The 19,373-nt window shown below is 59.2% G+C and overlaps 1 protein-coding gene across 5 annotated transcripts in view; it reads right to left on the reverse strand.

Moving 5' to 3' along the window:
- The window catches only part of GSE1 (Gse1 coiled-coil protein), a 97,919-nt gene extending 81,077 nt beyond the window's left edge, over positions 1–16,842 (reverse strand). For 4 of the 5 annotated variants that reach the window (XM_033069740.1, XM_033069738.1, XM_033069739.1 and 1 more), the window contains exon 1: positions 15,576–16,842. In XM_033069740.1, the coding sequence (XP_032925631.1) occupies positions 15,576–16,556 (981 nt within the window). In that variant the 5' untranslated portion in view covers positions 16,557–16,842. Of the gene's footprint in view, positions 1–1,496; positions 1,515–15,575 lie in introns of those variants that run through there. The other variant, XM_033069741.1, reaches the window with a different exon arrangement.
- Positions 16,843–19,373: the final 2,531 nt, after the last annotated feature.

Here is a 19,373-nt window from a genome sequence, read left to right on the forward strand (position 1 = left end):
ATCCCAAAATCGCCGCCAGTGCCGCAGCCCTGGGCGCCGCGCCGTGCCAGGCTCCGGTGGCACCAGAGTCCCCGCAGAAGGATCCCCCCCCCCCTCCTCCTCCCAGCAGCTAATTAATCCTTCTGCTCAGGCAGAGCTCATTAGTGCTGGTGCAGCACGGGGCTGCTCCGGCCACCCGGCACAGCCGCCCTTCCCAGCAGAGAGCAAGGGCAGTGCCAGGGCACCAGCGCTGCCTGCACCATCCCTGCCCTGGCCTCTGCTCCAGTGGCCTTTCCTGCAGGGTGGGGGTGCTTTTCCAAGATTACAGCATGAAATTAAAAAAAAAATAGGGAGAAAAAGAAAAAAAAATAAAAAAGGGAGAAAAACAAAATAAAAAGCGGGGGGAAAAAAGGGAGAAAAAGAAGAAAGAGGGGTGAGGAGGTGGAGAAAAGGAGAAAACCCCCTCCCTCCCGAGCGTGAGCGGGAGGGAGCAGCGGCCAAGGAAAGCAGAGGAGTCAGCCAAGAGCCTCTCTCCGTGGCGGCAGGGCGCGAGTGGGCCGCCCTGCAAATGTTTTGAATTTCCAAAACAGAAGGGAGAAGCCAAGAGCTGCCGAGTTCCCCCACACGCCAAAGAGGACAAAGGGCATCCCTGTGTGCTGGAGGGGAGGGCAGCCCCCAGCAGCACCCCTGGATGTGCCAGGTCGGGGGATGTGGCACAGGGGTGCTCCCAGCTTGGCTCTGATTGTGGCCAGGGAGGGGAAATGGGTTCTGGGTGGGGGTGGACACAGGGCTGGTCACCCATGGGATGAGCAGCCACAGGGACAGCGCTGAGCAGAGCTTGGAGTGACTCAACACCAGCAAAAAGCCCCCAGCTCCCTGTCCTGGCACAGTGGGAGCCTCCCAGCTCCCATCCTCTCGGGAAGCCACCCCTTTGAAGAGCCAAACGTGCTGGAAAAGCCCCGAAGCCGGCATGCTAGAGGCTCTCCTTGCTGCAGGAGACGCTGACACGGATCCAGAAGGAAATCCCAGTGCCCACCCCGGCTGCTGGCAGGGATGTGAGGATGCTGCATGGGTGGTCCAGCCCCTCTGAGTGATCCCATCCTGCCGGGTGATGCCGTGCCCCAAAAAGCCGATCCCACCCCATAAGGAAGATGGGAGATGGGGCAGCATCCATGGGAATGCCAACAGCACAGGCCCCACACCAGTGAGGGACCCCACACCCCTCCCTGCCCTGCAGATTATAACCTCACACAGATTACAACCTTAAATTATTAAACCCCAACAAATCCAAACCCCATCTGCCTAATCCTGCCCCCCCTCAGCACAAACCCCTTCCCAGGAGGATGGGGGAGAGTGAGGCTGCCTGGATGCCAGCCCTGCTACTGGGAGGGGTGGGAGAAGGCACGGGGGGAGCTCCCCCAGCCATGCAGGGAGACAATATCGGGCCTATGCGGCCCCCTCGCCGCCAGATGTGTGTTAATAAGGCAGCTGCCCCCTAAGCTAATAAGGTCACTTACTGGCTCCAGCAAGACGAGAAAACAAGCAGGGGCTTGGCTGCGGTACAGCCTGACTTGGCACTCGCCGCACGCCGGCTTCCTGAATTCTTGCCGCTTCCAGAACAGCGCAACGGGGTGGAAAAAAGCACAGAGAAACCTCCCTCACCCCCCAAAAAGCACCCCCAGCATCCAGCATCCCCCCTGGCACTGGGTGCTGCTGCCTGTGCCCTGCTGTCCTCACCCCACTGCGGGGTTTATTCCTTAGGGAATAAACGTGGAAAAGCAGGAGAGGGGGGGATTCCTGCAGACTTTCCCAGCAGCCCCCCCTGGCCCCGCTCCCTCCCTCGCCTGCCCCCGATCATGGCGCCTACAACTCCCTTTGTTTTAATATTCTAAAGCGAGCCAGATGCCGGCTTTAATCCCCTCAGCTGGGGAGGATTTGCAAACACATTAGGAGGCAGAGCCGGCCCCTGCGCCCCAGCCCCAGCCCCACTGCGCCCCATCTGCCGCCTGGGGAAGGGCATCCCGGCCCCTAATTGCCTTCTCATGTCGGGATTAGGGGTGACAAGGTGTCCGACAAGGGGACACGAGCATCCCCGGGGAGGGTGCAAACCCCTTTGGTTTGCTCTCAGATTTTGGGGGTTTGCCCTGGTGACACGGTGCCAAGGGGATGGGATTGGTGTGGATGGGTCCTGCAGGGTGGTGGGAGCTCAGGAGAGGGGCAGAGGTTGGGCTGCAGCTCTCCTGAAGGTGGGATGATGGATGGTGTGTGTGTCCCAGCGGTGCAACCTCCAGAGCAGCTCTCCCACATCCCTCGTGGACATTGGGATATTTTGGGCAAAGCTCTGGGGGTCCCTCCTGCAGCATGAACAGGAAAAGGGATTTCCATCCTGACCTCCAGCACCTCCAGCTCCTGCTCTGCTGCTGCCTCCTTCCCCTGGGATTCACAAACGAGGCTGAGATTAAACAGGGACCAGCAGCAGGAGCAGAGTCAGATCCCGCAGGAGCAGCTCCAGGTGTGCATCCCATTTGTCCGACAGCATCCAGGCCAGCTCCTCTGCATCACCGGGCTGTCCCAGCACAGACAGACCCTTCCCACAGCCAGCAGGGGGAATTGGCCTCTCCAAAGTGGGGGGAGGCAGCAGCAGAGCCCTGGGAGCTGCAGGGTGACAGGAATGTGATCCTGGAGCAATGTCCCAACCTCACAACATCCCAAATGGGGAAACAGCCACCACACAAGATGCCCCATAAACCCCCTCCTCACCCAAGGGTCAGCTCACAGAATATCCCTGCAGGCCCTCCAGTCCAGGCTGGACTTTGTGGGGGATCCCAAACAGCTCACAACCCTGCAGGGACCAGGTATCCCTCCGAGGATCCTCCACATCCTCCTCTGTCCATCTCAGCCCTGCCTGGGAGGTTTCTGCTCCAGCTTCCCCAAAGAAACAGCTCCAGGAACACAGAATCTTCCTGAGCTATCCCAGACCCCATATCTGCACTGCAAAAGCAGCAGGGTTCTTTTTTGAGGGTGATTTTTTTTTTTTTCTTGGTGTGTTGTTTTTTTTAAGACCAGGATCTCCTCCATAGCACTTAGCAGCCAGGAGTTCCGAGGGAGCAGAGCTCAGTGCTTTAGAACGACGCCTCATTTGCCAAGAAATAATCCCAAGGAGAAAAAAAAAAAACCACCACTAACTCAAAAAAACACCCAAAAAACTCAGACTCAGAAGATAATTAACTCCACAAAGCAGCGACCCTGAGTAGCTGAAATCTTCGCTGTAACTCCCCAGCCTCTTCTCCAAGGAATTATTTCTTCCTGTCTCCAACACAACAGCACCAGCACCCGGAGGCCTGGGGATTTTATTGGGGTTGTGTGTGTCCCCCAAACCCTGCAGACAGATTTGCCCCCACCCAGGTGAGGTGGGGGGCCCAGTCCCACATGAGACCCCACATTTCTGTTTGGGTTGCAATGGGATCACTCCCCAGCCCTGTGAGGGTGGCAATAGGGACACTGAGGATGTGGGATTGAGGGGGGGAATGGGTGCTGCTGGCCCCCAACACCCACCAGCACACCCTGACAAGGAAGGAGCCACTTTTCAGCTTCCTTCCTGCAGACAAACAGCAGGAAAAGGCAGGACAGGCACCCTGGGGGTGCATTTTACCCCTCCCCATTCCCTCTCCCACCTTTAAGTCTGGCAGAAGGGATGCTCCACCAGCAGCTGACCCTGGCAGCATCACCCCCCTGGCAACATCACCCCCTGCCCCTCGCTGCCCCTCACCAGGGAGGGGAATTGAAGAGAGAAGAGCTGAGAAAAAGCAGTGCAGAGCCAGCCCTTCCCGCTGCTGCTCCCCCCGGCATCCCCCTTCCCCTCCTGACCGCAAAAAGCCAACATCTCCCTGCGCCCCTCCAGCCAGGGGATGGGAATGTGGAAGCAATTGCACTTGGCAAGGCAGCAACAGTGAGTCAAAAACAGTTGTTTGGCTTGTCAGCCACCCAGGCCCTGCAGCACTCTTGTTTTCCTTTGCCTGCCTTAACCCCTTCCAGCCCCACACGCTGTTCCCAGCAGGACCCAGAGCCCCCAGCCCCACCACGGAGAGGAGAGAGGAGCTGGGGGGAGCCTCATGGCACAGCCAGGCTGTCCTGCTCCCAGAAATGGCAGAATGGGCATTTCTCTGGCAGGAAACCTGCAGGGAGAGGGTGCACTGAACCTGCCGTGGGGCACAGGGATGTCCCAAGGCCACCAAGGATGGTCGGTGGTCCTGGAGCATCCCACCCACTCACCCCAGGGGATGCAGACAGCTCCTTGTCCCTGCATCCCAGATGCCCCTTGGCAGGCTGAAGGGACATGGCCACGTGTGCTGGGGACCCTGTGGCACTCCAGGGTGGTCAGACCCCCCGGGCAGTGCCAGCCTGGTGGCACTGGGTGATTTAAAGCCCTGAGCACAGCAGGCCCCATCCCATTTACAGCAGTTTAGCACAGCCCAGGCTGCTTCCCACTGGCTCCTCCAGCCCCTTCCCTGCTGGCCATATGGAACACATCCAGGGCCACCAGGGCCTGCAGCAGGGGCTCTGCTCCATGCCCAGGTCACCCCTCACACCCCAAGATTGGGGTCCCACACTGCTGGGACCCCAACTCATCCAATCTGCCACCAATTCGGGACAGGATAGGCGGACACCAGGATCCATCCACCCCCTCCCCACCATGGAGACCCAGCCATGGGGATCAGGATATGGGTCAGGGTATCCCTCTGGGCACCCAGCCAGGTCCCACAGCTCTCCATTTCCCCCAGATTCACCCCAGAGAACACAGACACAAAGAGAGAGGCCAGGGATGGGGGTTCACCCTCTGTCCACTGAGGACACCCCCCCAGTGCACCCCTCCAGCACCACCAGGGCGAGGGCATGGCTGGGGAAGAGTTAAACCCTCTGGAAGGGGAGGAAAAGCGGAGGGCAAGGCTGCGCCCGCCGGGAGAGACAAAGCGAGATGCAGGAGCCAAGAGATGAAGGCGAGGATGCGATAAGAGGGGAGCGGGTGTGTGCGCTGGAGCGAGGCAAGGGGAGGAGGAGGAGGAGAGGTGGGTGATGACCAAAGTCATTGAACATTTTTTGGCACGCCTACCCCCGAGTATCCTGGCCGTTGGCCCAGCTCGGAGCTGAACTTAAACAAACTCCTGTTGCAGCCATCTGCTTGATTTTAAAATAAATCAAACAATCTGTTGAGCCGTGGGTGATCAAATTTCCATCTGTGCGGACGCCTGCTCGCCTCCTCGGAGCCTCCGCTTGCCTCTACCAGCCAAACACTCCTGGCAGCATGTGGCCTCCCTAATTCCTCCAGGAAAGGGAGAAACCGGACCTCCCCCTGCACCCCGGCCCCCTCCCGGCCCTTCCCCACCACTCGAACCGAGCTGGGCTATTTTTTACAGCCGCCCACCAAACAGACACGTCCTGGGTTTAAACAGGAGGAAAACGGGGCTGGAGGGAAGATCCCAAGAGGGATTGAGCTGCTCTGCTGCTGCCCACGCTGGGGGGATTCCTCATCCTGTCTCCATCCATCCATCCCACGGGTCTGAGGGAATGGGAAGGGAAAGGGCAGCAGCTGCTGGCCCCAGCCACGATGACTGTGGTGCAGAAATAGCAGCTGTGAGGCCAGAGCTGTGTGGCTGTCCCCAGGATGGGGACACCAGGCACACGTCACCTCCAGGTGCCTGAGGGTGCCAAGCTGGCAGCCACCACCCCCAGGCAGCCTGCTGGACCTCAGGTACACCCAAAATCATCTCATCCTGAGGGTTTCCCCCCTCCTCTGGGAGCAGGGAACCCAAGGGGGGCAGCACCACCTGCATTCTGTCCCAAGGTCCCCAAAGTGTGAAACGAGAGGCGGCATCTCCCTCCTCCACTGTCACTTTGTCACCTGGGGGAACAGCACCCATGATATCCATGGCCCCAAAGCCCCTCTGGGGGGTCAGTCCCTTGTCCAAGCCAAGGACAAACCCCTGCTGGCATCACCCTGACTTTGCCATCCTTCCCCAAACCCTTCCTTCCTCTCCAGGCAGAGGGCACCGGGCACGGGGCCAGCACAGCCAGAACTAGGGCAGCAAGGGCTGGGGAAAAACACAGCAAAAGGACTAAAAGATGAGCAAAGAGGGAGGAAATGGTTGTGAATGAGGATGGATAAAGGATGGAGCCTGATTTGGGCTCACTGGACCCCAGCAGCTCTGGTGGGGAAGGTCAGGATGAGAGCACAGACTGTGAATGGAACAGGGAGGAAGGACACGACAGCAGGATTTGTTCCTCCTCCAGGGCTTCAGCTATTGGGGTGACACTTCCTGAGGGTCCCCATGGCATGGTGGAAGCAGCAGCAAGGAAAAGGAGGTGCCCAGCACCCAGCAGAGCCCTGCCAGGAGGCCGAGCCAGCAGCTAGGGAACAAACCTCACCCGTGTGGGACATTGCCAAGCCAAGAGCTGTCCTGGCCAGCCCAGGGCCAGCCTGGCCAAGCCACTCACTGCTGGAAAGAACAGGGAGCAGGGTGGCCCCCACCCTGCTGCAGCCTCAAAATGCTTCCCAGTGCCAGCTTTTGGGAGGGGTTGTCCAGCCCCAAGCAAACAGCATTGCAGCACCCCAGGCTGCAGGATGAGCAAGATCAGCATGAGAACGGTGAGATCAGCAAGGAAAAAAAACTGGAATGAGTGATACAGCAGCTTGGGTGAGCCCAGTGCCACAAGGGAACAGCCCCACAGGAAAATCTGCTCCTGGGGATCCACATCCCTGAGTTCAGGAGGTGGCTGAGATGGGGAGCTCCCTCCAAATGCTCCTTATGGAGTAAAATCCAAGCAGAGCCCAGACAGGATGCACAGCAGGGAGCAGGTTACACAGCACAAGCGGGAAGAAGAGGAAAAAAAAAAACCACCAAACCCCTTTTTGGAAGAGGAAAGAGCTGACAGGACCTGGCTGAGAAGCAGGAGAAAGCCCAGATTTCCCAGTTACTGTGCAGATGTTCTGGACTGAAAACAGAAGACGGCAGGAGCGAATTCATCTCCCCCTCCAGAGACGCCGCAGCCGGAGCATCTGGACTGTGTCTGCAGGCAGCAGAGCCGGCTCCCCCTGATCCCTGGGAGCCCCCAGCCCCGGGGTGCCCACCCACACCAAGAGCAGTGACAACCCAGCCCTGTCCCCACACCAGGCTGGCCTTGGCACCGCTGCCTCCAGGGAAAATGGAAATGCCTTGTCTTTGAGGTGTTTTCACTCTGGGATAACTCCTGCTGCCTGCTCCAAGGGCTGGGGGCAGCGATGGGGAGAAGAGAATGAGGCTGGTTTAGCAGTGAGGACAAGGAGGGGGCAGGAGACATCCATCCATAGATATATGTATGAAAATACACACTTACTCCTGGCCAGGATAATAACTGGAATCATCAGCACTTGATCATCACTCAATGTAAAGCTTCACAGCCGACTGAAGCCAGCCCCTTTCCAGAAACAAGCTGGAAGCAGCTGGGAAGTGATGGTGGCAATTTGCTGTGTGTCCCACACCCTCAGCTGTCTGTGTGTCCCTCCCTCCCAAGTCTGTCTGTCCCACCGTGGCTGCAAAACACTGAGCCCAATGTTGTGGCTGTCACCAAAATGCTCCCAGCTCCAAGGTCCCTCCCTGGTGTCCCCAGGGACAGAGGTGGCTGCTGGTGGCCCCTCAGATCCATCAGATGATTTCCAAGGAGGGGCAAGGAAGGGACAACAATTAAAACCTTTTTGGAGGGTCGGCTGGGAAAACTCCCCCTGCACGGAGCTGTGGCAGAGCCTGGGCTGTGCCATGGGATGGGCACCCACAACAGGAATCCCCAGCCCCAAAACAGCAGCTGCTGGGGACACACTGGGTGACAGCACACCAGGACACAGCCTCAGGGGGTCACAAAGGGGCTGGAAGCTGGGAGCAGTCCAGACTCCTGCCCTTTGGCCAGGGAAGGCAGCTGGCCATCCCAAACCAAGGAGGGGATGCCCCTGGCTGCTCTCTCCACCACCCCTCTCCCATCAGGAACTTCCCTCTCATCCCAGCAGGGTCTCTTTTCAGATCAAAAGTGGAAGACAAAAATTCAGAGAAAGCAAACCAGACCCTGCAAGCCCTCCTGCCCTCTTCACATCCCTCATGGGGGGTGCCAGGACCTTCCCCATGCATTCCTGGTCAAAACCAGCCCCAAAACCCAGCTGCTCACCCCTGCCAGGATACCAGGGCAGGCAGGAAGAGGCAGCACCGGGCAGACAGTGATTTCCTGAGTTTGTGTGCCAGGGGTTATGGAATAACCCTCAGTAAATCCTGCAGCAGGTCCCTGTGCCACCAGGAATGACCCATCCAGCACCAGTGCCACCAAAACACAGAGGCTTGGATGGAGGGAACTGCTACACCTGCACCATCACAGCAGGGACACTCCAGCCCCATTGTGGGATGGGATGGGATGGGATGGGATGGGATGGGATGGGATGGGATGGGATGGGATGGGATGGGATGGGATACAGGGATGGGATGGGATACAGGGATGGGATGGGATGGGATGGGATACAGGGATGGGATGGGTGGGATGGGATGGGATGGGATGGGATACAGGGATGGGATACAGGGATGGGATGGGATGGGATGGGATACAGGGATGGGATACAGGGATGGGATGGGATACAGGGATGGGATGGGATACAGGGATGGGATACAGGGATGGGATACAGGGATGGGATGGGATGGGGTGGGATGGGATGGGATGGGATGGGATGGGATGGGATGGGATGGGATGGGATGGGATGGGATGGGATGGGATGGGATGGGATGGGATGTCAGGCAGCCCAGGGCAGGCACAGGGCTCGCTCTGCCCCAGCACAGGACACAGCACGCCCAGCACAGGCACCTCTCTGGCAGGTTGGAGAGGGAAAGCCGGGGCAGCTGCTGCTCCAAGCACGCCAGCTCTGTGGGTAAACAGATGACTTCAGTCTCCTGAGAGCTACTAAAGCCCAGCAGCACTTGTGCTAACGTGGAAGGAGGCAGGAAAAGAAGGAAACTAAAGAGGGAGAAGCAGCCATACCCACGCCAGGCTGCAAAGCGCACCCAGGAAACATCACCCTTCTCCCAGCCCAGCCAAAAACCCACCCTGGAGCCACCCCCTTCATCCCTGCCCTGCTACCAAAGATCCAGCATGGAAAAGGAGTCACACAGCAGCCAGAGCAGCTGCACAGGGCTGTTTATCCAGCCATGGCACGGCTCAGCTCGCCTGTGCCAGGAGAGGCTGTGGCAGCTGCTCACCCAGCACCGGGAGCAAACCACGACCTGCCCGCAGCAGCCTGGGCTGGCAGCAGGGCTCCAGCACCCTCCACACGGCCCAGGGAGGGGAACCAGGCTGGGAGTGATGACTTTGGCACAGGAGCAGCCCCGTGGTCCTCACAGCACAGCCAAGGCACGCCCGAGGCACCGCTGGCACTGGGTGCAGGACCCGGGGCTGTCACAGCCCTGGGGGATTGTGCTGCTGGAAAGGCTCCTGCTGCCAGCTGCTCCCAGTGAAGAGAGCCTGGCATGGCTGGGAGGCTGCCACTGCCTCCTGCCCCAGCTCCCAGGGATGCTCCTGCCTCACTGTCCCCCTGGATTTGCACCCAAGTCCCCTCCCTGGAGCAGTGTCCCCCTGACACACCACAGGGACATTTCCATGCTGTCCCTTCCAGCCCAGGATGGCATCATGTGTGTGGGCTTTTGCTGCAGGGAGGAACATCTGGCCAGATGCTGTCTCCAAAAAAGGAGCCAAAGGGGCCATCAAGGACCAAACAGAGCCCTCCCCACCCCAAAAACCATCATGGGAACACATTCATACTGCAGGCACAGAGGTGTAAACAGGCTCCTGGCAAACCCCAAAACACGGTGGGTCCCCAAAAACTCCCCAGGGAATGGAGATGGCTCCTTGCCACTCGAGGACAGTGACAGGGCTGTGAGGACAGGACCCAGGGGTGAAAAGCCAACTCCTGCCATTCCTGATGTACTTGGAAAACCAGGCACCCAGGCTGCTGTGCAGGGAAGTCCCTCCTCGCTGGGAAGCAGCCAAGGAGCATCCCAGGCTGTCCCCTGTGCGCCGGAGCTTCCCGGATGGCTGGGGAAGGCCAAGTGTCTGGACAAAACATCTGTCCAGCCACAGCAGCCAGACCGTCTGTGTCCCTTTACCCCATCTCCCGACTTGGCTTAGACTCCAGAGGATGCTCCAGCAGTTGCAAAAGCGTTTTCACTGCATGGGGGGACTGCGTGGGTGCCCACGGGGGGATTTCGGGGGGTGCAGCACAGTGTCACACCAGCACTTTTGGCAGGTGCCTGCTCGAGCTGCCAGCCCTGCAATGTTGCTGCTTTTGGGAAAGGCAGGGAGAAAGCAAAGAGCAGGGAGGTGAAAAATAAATATATAGCAGCCAGCTGGTGAGCTGTGGAGTCAGCACGAGGTCTGCAGGACGCGGCGCTGGCAGCGGCGCGGGAGCCCTGGAATTTCGGACAGCTGCTCCAGCAAGGTCAGCCCGGCCACAGCAAAGACCCCTGTGCTGTTCCCCACACTGAAACACAAACACCCCCAGCTGGAAACCCATGGGGACCAGCCACCAGCCCAGGGGGTGAGTCTGACACAGGTTAAGTGGAGGGTGAGGATGAGGAGGGACAGCCAGGTGCGAGTTCCCACACATCAAGGCAGCCCTGACCTCAGGCAGGAGAAAGCCTGGGGCACATTTTCCCCGTGTTGTTTTCTTTGTTTGCCATCCGGGAACACGATCCCCAGGGAGGCCGTGCCCCGAGACATGAAGTCATATCATGATTATATTGCCACCTCCATGCTGGGATTGAGATCTCATCTGAAAATGCCAGCCCGGGTCGGTGCTGGCTGCAGCAGCTGCTTTGCTGACAGGCAACGTGGGCCTCACTAAAAACAACTTCACACGCTGCAAACTGAACAGGTTTATCCCAATGGGGTTGGATTAAATTGGTCTGATTTTGCTCTGAATCTGCTGGAATTTGTGATGGCAAAAATTGCCACGAGCACAGGTAGAACCACCAAAACCGACCTGAGAGATTGAGATGAGTAAAACCAGCTCTGCTCCTTATTTAAGGGATGAGGAAAAGCCAAATGCAGCCTGTGCCACCCCCCTGGAGCCCACACATGATGCCTGGGGTGGGGACACAGAGGTGCCATCAGCTTGGCCAAAAAAGCACCACCACCCAAAACACTGCCACTGTCCAGAAGGTTTTTGATTTCCTTCAAAATCCATAAAAGATGCAAAGAAGGTGCCTACACAGGTCTGTTAATTCTCATGCTGCAGTGCACCCAAATATCCCATAATGTGGCCTGGTGCAATGCAGGAGGAGGGCTCAGGCATCACTCCCCGCCTTCTGGGTTTGCTTTTCTGGCATCCAGGAGCTTTGGCTGCCTCTCAGCATCAGTGGGACAAGGTTTAGTGGAGAACACAAGAACTCTTTGATTTTTGCCCAAAACCCTTTTGGAAAGCCAAAAGGAAAGTGCCCACCAACAGCTGTCAGCTCGATGCAGTGATTTGGAAATGCAGCCATGACCTTTGGAGCTGGGAACCTGCAGAAGGGGCCAAATCTCCAGCTGAGCCAACAGCACTGCTGGCAATTAGTAAATACAGTGAACTCAGCCCCTGGGGCCTGACTGTGCCCTGCCAGGCACAGCCCCACACAGGCAGCCCCAGGTGTGCTCTGAAAAGTGGGAATGGGGATGGAAAACAGCACGTGATTCCCAGGAACCGAGGACAAGGCTGGGGGAGGCAGTGAAATCCAGCTGCTCCCGAGGAGCACCGTGCCAGCACCTCCACAGCACCACCAAAGGACACTGAACACACGTTTGTTTGGGCTGGAAAAGCCCTCCAAGATCATCGAGCCCAACCGTTCCCCCAGCACTGCCAAGGCCACCAGTGACCACGTCCCCAAGGGCCACACTTTTAAATCCCTCAAGGAATGGCAACTCCACAGCCATGGGCAGTTTGACAGAGCTTGATGACCCTTTCAGTGGAGAAATTTTCCTTAAAATCCAACCCAAGCCTCCCCTGGCCCCGCCTGAGCTGTTCCCTCTGCTCCTGTCCCTGTTCCCCGTGAGCAGAGCCTGACTCGGTGCTGTCCCCTCCAGTCAGGGAGTTGTGCAGAGCCAGAATTTCCCCCTGTGCCTCCTTTTCTCCAGGCTGAGCTCCTTCCCAGCTCTCTCAGCCTCTCCTGGTGCCCCAGCCCCTTCCCAGCTCTGCTGAGCCCTGGGGACACCACTGGTGACATTCACTGCCACTCCCCAGGCCCAGCACCCAGACACTTTTTTAGCCAAGCAACTCATCCAAGCCATGAGCAGCCAGTTTCTCCAGGGAAATGCTGTGGGAAACGCTGCCAAAGCCTTTACTGAAGGCACAGACAAGATCCAGAGCCTTCCCTCACCCACTGAGTGGGTCACCTTGTCACAGGACATCAGTGACAAGGACCTGCCACTCATGAACTCCCGTGGGCTGGGCTGGATCACTTGGTTGTCCTGAACAGCTGTGCTCAGTTTATGGTAGGATTTGAGAGCTTTCCAGACACCTGGAAGTACTTCCAAAAAGTTGTATTTAAGGGAAAAAAACCAAGAAAAGCTCAAGAGGAGTCACTTTTACAGGTACAGAAGTGCAGAGAGAGCAGTGGGAGGTGAAGATGGGAAGAGCTGGAAGACAGGGGAAGCTTTTCCTGGTGAACAGAGGACACTGAGAACACCAGACAAGCAGTCCTTGAGCTGGGAATGCATCACTTCACCCCTGTGGAGAGGGCTGGAGAGCCTGGAGGTGACTTGAGAAGGCACAGCCAGACAGGAATGGGTCACTGTCACCCAAATCTGGGCATTTTGTGGTTTATTCAAAGCCATCGCTCCCAACAGCAGCTGCTCGAGGAACCAGCTCCTCCTGGGATGGATGCACATCCCACTGGGATGCAGAGGCAATTTATCCAGATCAGCAGGAGGAGATATCCCACCTGGATACCCCAAACTCATCAAAAAGTGCATTGATCTACTCAGCTCCCCCTAGTAAGAGGCACAGCTGGAAAGAGAATCCATTTTCACGGTGCACATCTGGGGACCAAGGGTGACAACCCAAAGGCTGCCCAAGCCAGATGCTCTTTCTACCCAGCATTGCCATTTTTTCATGGAAGAGAGAACGCAAACCCACCCCACACGTGCCAACCACAGCAGGGTTCTGCAGAGCTCACCTCCAGGAGATGCTCCAGGCACCACCACACCTCCACAGAGCATCACTGTTCCACTGCTCCCCACCACCAAACCAGCAGCAGAGGCACCACCCCTATCCAAAAATATCAGTGGCTCCTCCCTCCTGACAAACCTCAGATGTGGGGGTCCCTCATCAGCACCCCCACACTGCCACAGAGAGGACCTTAGCCCCATCCTGCTAAAAGGGGGAGATGTGGGGGTGACTGGTGGCTTTTGGGGTACTGACCCCAGGCTTTGAGCCATTTGTGTCAACTGTACACAGGCAGGACAGCAGCAAACCACAGCTGTGTGCAGGGGGTGTGAAAAAGCAAGTGCAGCCCAAAAACGAAGTTGCAGAGATGAAAGGAGAATTGGGGAGATGATTTTAACTGCTCAGGGTCGTTCCCTCCAGCCTGGTCCCATCAGAACAGGGACCTGGGTGTCACACAAGAGTGAAAGGCTCATCTGGGGTGACTTTCAGCAGCAAGCATGGCTGAACAAGGGTACAGCTAAATTAACCAAGTGCCCTACCCAAGCATTAAGCCGTGTTTTAAATAACCTTGACATCTGTGAGGTCTCAGCCTGCTGGAAAGCATGTGGAGACAGGGAGGGAAAATGCGCCAGGACCTTCTGGCCAGCCAGAGTCTCCACCAGGACACGGCAGAGCCCGGCCACGATGTCCCCAGGCAGCTCTGCTGTGCCTCCTGCCACTCAGCCCCTTGCAGCAGCCCCTTAATTTGCTCATTAGCAAACCCAGGAACAAGAGGAGGAGCTCAGCAGTGTCCCTTCCCTGTGCCACTCTCTGTGTCCTCGTGGGACTTGGGGATTGGGGCCAGTGGGGACGAGGACTGGCGTGCCTGAAAAATGCTGGGATCTGGGGGGGTCACTGAGGAGCCCCACGGGAAGCAATCAGAGCATCCATCCCTGCTGGAAGAAAATTGATGTTCATAATGTCCCATGAGGTGGCCAAGAGGGCAGAGGCCTGAAAAACCAGCTGGGGACGTGCAGATGATGCCCCTGTCACCAGCTGGGCTCTGCTGGGCACTCCAGCAGCACCCCTGGACCAGCACCAGGGATTGCTCACCTGAGTCCTGAGTGCCCCATGGCCACCAGCACCTTGCAAATGCCACCAGGCCTGTGACCACATGGGCATCACAACCCACCCAGCAACCACGAAAATAAACCACAAATAACCCATAATTATGTCAGGACCATCCAGCTGAAGTTGACAGACACTGAGGGGAACCCCCCAAAAGCAACAGCTTCCAGAGGATTCTGGTGCCAACACAACCTCCTGTGCCATCCTGGCACCCTCCAGGTGGATGCAGCTCCTGCCTGGTGGCTTTCCAAGCAGTGTCCCTCCCAGCACAGGAGCCAGCACAGCTGAATGGGAAATCATATTTGTAAGCAGCCAAGGGAGAGAAAAGGAGCGCTGTCTTGGAAGGACTGGTTTACATTTCTAAAGAAAATGCCAGCGCCTCAGAGAGCTGCAGGGTTCTGGCTAAGGATGGAGCTGAAAGGCTTTGAAAATGACCTCGGGGATTTGGGATGTTGGCACTTGACAGAGCCCAGCCTGGGGCCTGGTTTGGTGATACAGAGCGCTGGCTCTGGAGAGCTCCCATAAACTGAAAATTCGGGAGTAAAAGCTGTTATTTCTTCATCCCACGAGAAAGACAAGCTTGGGAAAAATAAACTTTTGCTGTGCCATGTGCTTTTGAGGTGATGCCCCCAAAGCAACCTGCGTGACCCCAGGGAGAGCCACAGGAAGGAGCAGCTGGGGAACCTGGCAGCACCTGGGTGATGACACCTGTGACACCCCTCAGGGTTGCAGGGCTTTTGGGGAGCAAAACCAGAGCAGCACGGGTGGGGGGCACCCAGCCCTGTGCTCACCCCACAGGCTGTGGGAAGAACTGGGGCTTCTCCAAGGGAAACCCCTTCATTAAGGCACCTGGTAAAACTGGGGATAAGTTGGGAAGTTTTCTACAGAGCTCATGAGCTCCTTCCAGATTCCCAAGGATGCTCCCATGGAGGGGGGCCAGGCAGCCTTCCCATCCTTCAGGCACCTCTGAGCACCCCTGATGGCAAGCTGGACAGGACTGGGATTTCCTCTGTCCTGGCTCCCACCTCCCTCATGCAGAGCTGCCAACAGCACAGACACTTCTGGAACAGGACAGGTCTTGGCTCTTCCCACCTCCTTGGAAGGATTTTTATCTGTTCCTTCACAGCTTGACAGCTCCAAAAGTTCATTGCTAAAGGCACCCCATCCATTAGCATTCGCCCCCAGGAACCAGACCCAAAAGAAGAGCATCCATCTACGTCACTGCTCCAACTCCTCCTGGATTCCAGAGGTGGGAAAGGAGGGCTGGGGTCTGGCCCAGCTGCCTTACCTTGGGGAGGACAGACGGGGGTGCCACTGCCAGCAGCTCTGGCGGGGTCATGCTCTTGCCAGCCAGCACCACAGCCCCACACTCTGCACAGGCACCGATGGTCAGCTGCTTGCCATCGTCCACCAGCAGGCTGTTGGCCACGCGCAGGGTGTAGAGGAAGACGGGAAGCCTGGCCACTTGAACCGCTCTTAATCCAAGGCATCGCTTCTTCTCCTGCCGGCAGAAGAAGCAGACGAAGGTCTCCACTTTGTACTGCCGGGACCAGGCGCTGCTGGGGTGGTGGGAGTTCCTGCCCTCGTGCTGCAGCCACTGTCCCAGCAGGTCGTGGTAGCACAGGATGCAGGTGGCCACCAGCCCGGTGGAGTCGGCCGGTCTGGCCCGCGGGGCGGGCGGGTAGACCGTCAAGAAGGGGAAAAAGGGCTCCTTCTCCCCAAATCGCCCCGGAGGGTTGACGTTGAGCTGGAACTCTTTGCCAGCTCCCAGCTCGGCCCCGCAGATGTAGCAGACAGAGGTGGGACCGGGCTTGATGACAGCGGGGTGGCCCGCCAGGTCACCGGCGGAGAAGACCTGGTGGTACCTGCCCAGGAAACTCTGCACGGAGGAGATGAGCTCCTCGTTGTGACAGGCCCTGTACATGGCCCACAGGTCCTGCAGCACCCCGAAGCACTTGCGGCAGCTGCTGACCTCCCAGTGCTTGTTCAGCCCCTTGGCACCGGGCGGGCAGGGCAGGAGGCTGAGGAAGGGGAAGTGCATGGTGCTCTTGGCGTTGCCGTTGGTGATTTTGGCCGCCACCGGCCTCGCCTCCTTGCCGCACTCCTCCCCGCAGAGGTAGCAAGCCTCGGGCACCGGCGGGATGCCCGTCCCGTCCTCCTTCATCCCCCGGCGGCCCTTGGCGGGCATGGCCCCGGCCCCGAGGGGCACCACGTAGAGCCGCTGCAGCACGGGCACGTTGGCCAGCTCGAAGCTTTGCCACTGCTGCATGAGGGAGGCGAAGCAGCAGGGACACACCAGGGTGCTGCCGGTGGGGGACAGCGGCTGGGCGCCGGGCGGGGGGCTGTGCAGCCACAGGAACGGGAAGAAAGGTCCCGGCGAGCTCTTCTCCTGCTTCTGCACGTGGACGCGGTGCTGGGCGCCGGGTGCCAAGGGGCTGCCGCAGATGTAGCAGGCGGTGCCCGGTGCCCAAGCGGGCCGCTCGCTGCCTTCCTCCTCCTCCTCCTCCTCCTCGCTGGTGATGTTGATCTCGCTGTCCGAGGAGCAGCAGGGCGGCCCCCGCTCGCTCCCCGCCGCCGGGGGGGCCCGCGCCGCGCCGCCCGCCCCCTCGGGCTCCGACAGGGGCTCGGCCTCGGAGAGCTCGGAGAGCTCGGAGCCGGCTGCCGGCCCTTCCTCCTCCTCCTCCTCTTCCTCCTCCTCCTCCTCCTCCTCCGGGTGGCCGGCGGCGCGGCGCGGCGGCGCGGCGGGGTCCCAGCCCGTGGTCCCCCGGCGCAGCCCGGCTCCCCCCGCCGCCGCCGCCGCCGCCTCGCACTGATGGGGCCGCTTGAGCCAGTACATGCGCTTCTCCACCGGCGTGCGGCTGCGCTCGAAGGAGTCCCACTGCTCGCCCAGGAAGCAGCGGCAGACAGCGCAGACCAGGGCGCAGCCCTCCGCCGAGACGGCGCGGGCGCCGGGCGCCGGCTCCTGGTGCTGCAGGAAGGGGAAGAAGGGCCGGTGGTCGCGGGGGGGTCGCACTTGAAGCTTGAGCTCTTTGCCGCGGCTGATGCCGCCGCCGCAGATGAAGCAGCAGAGCGGGGGCGCCGGGGGTTGCGCTGCCCCGGGGCCGCCCCCCGCCGCCGCCGCCGCCGCCTCGCCGGCCGCCAGCGCGGCCATCAGCCGCTGCTTGCGGGAGAGCGGCGCCGCCGCTGCCCCCGGCCCCGCCGCCGCCCCCGGCCCCGCCGCGCTCATCGCCGCCCCCGGCTCATCCCGCGGCTCCGCCGGACACGCAGGCTCGGGGGGCGGGTTTGCGGAGCGCTCCCCCCCCACCTCTCCGCCCGCCTCCTCCCGCCGGGGGAAGGCAGCGAGAAAGGAAAGAAAAAAAAAAATTATAATAAAGCAACGGCAACAACAGCGACCTTAAAAAAAAAAAAAAAAGCTCCCAACGGCAACAAAATATCCACGAACGGCAACAAAAATAAACCCGGGATAAAAGTTCGGTGCGAAAGTTTGGGTCCCGCCGGCGGCGCGGAGGAAGGGCGGCTGCCGGCCGCCTCCCGGCCCCGGCGCCCCCGGCCCGGCTCCTCCCCGGCCCCCCCCGCCGCGACCTGCCCGCCCGGGGGGGCCCGGAGGGAGGAACGAGCCGCTGCCACCCCCGGCCCGCCCGCCGCCAGCCCGGCGCGGAGCTCAGCCCAGGGACCCCACGGGGGAGGGACGTGGGGATTTACAAAGCCACCCCCCGAGGGGGTTGATGAGCGGCCCCACGCGGGGATCCCCTCCTCGCTCGGCACAGAGTCCCACCGCCACCCCCGAACTGCAGCACGGCGCTTTGTGCGGCTCCCACTGCCCAAAGGCACCGTGTCCTGCTTCAGGCCGGCAGGACGAATCCCACCGAAAGCACCGGCCTTTTCCTGCCCTTTCCAGCCATTAACTCGGTGTCCCGACCACCCCCGGCAATTTATTTCCCATTTTAAAACTACTGCCGCTGTTCCAGTTCAATACCAGATTCTATTTCCCGCTTGGTCCTAAAATGCTGCATCGCTTTGCCACTCACTGGTAAATAGCTGATGCGTTCCCAGCCGGAGCTGGCGGCGTTTCAGCGGCGCATGCAATAATCCCGGTATATCCTTACCTGCCTCGCAGCCTGCGATAAGATTTAATGCTTGGAAAGCACTTTGCTGTCCTTGGACAATAGGCACCGCGGAAGCGCAGACTGTACCCAGGGCCAGCCTCAATTAAACCTGACTGATTAACCACCCAGCGGCTCGTCAGCATGCCCACCGGCTCGGCACGGCTCTCCCGATTAAATAAATATATCAGGAGCTGGAAGGGGGATTTTTTTTTTTTTCAAACAGTCATTTTAGGAGGAAGCCTGCTCCTCCAGGCAGTGCTGTGGAGTTTTTGAGTTCGTGGCAAGTCACTGCAATATCCCAGGTGCTGTCCTTGCAAATCTCCCTGAGCTCGGAGGGCGCAGAATGAAACCCAAAAGAGGCAAGGTCAGTGGTTGGATAGGACACAGGGGCAGAGGGACAGCGGGATGAATGCCTGAGCCACGTGCCAGCACACCCAGATGATGCTCAGAAACCACATTGTCCCTTGCTCCTCATCACTCCTCAGGGCTCCCTGTCTGGGTTCCCCCTGGGCTGACCAACCCTTGGTGTCACCTCCCACCCAGATTGCGGGTGACAGTGTCCGGTGCTCCCCAGCAACTGGCCCTGAGATCAAACAGATTGTGTGACATCAGCTGGAGCGCGGGCAGGGGCAGGAGGGCTCTTCAGGGACCCGGATCCAGTTTCCACGCAGATGGCTCCGGTAGTAAAGAAGCAGGGGGTGGGAGGCAACACACAAAGCGGGAATACGATACCTTGGGAGAACTGGCTCCACGGGGCTTTTTCAGGGGTTTCCAGAAGACAGCAGGGCCTCGTTATATTTTATTTATTTATAGGGCTGATGTGGTGGCTGCTCCATGCACCGAGGGCAGCGGGAACGCCGCGTGTCGGGGTGGACATGACTCAGATGCTCTTTAAAGACGCACACCACGGTCTCACGGTGTCACCCCTTTTCCCGGATGGAAAGGGGCCACTGGGCCGGATGGGATCCCTGACCCCGGGC

Source organism: Catharus ustulatus, chromosome 11 (assembly GCF_009819885.2).
Source record: "Catharus ustulatus isolate bCatUst1 chromosome 11, bCatUst1.pri.v2, whole genome shotgun sequence".
NCBI classification, from domain to species: Eukaryota; Metazoa; Chordata; class Aves; order Passeriformes; family Turdidae; genus Catharus; species Catharus ustulatus.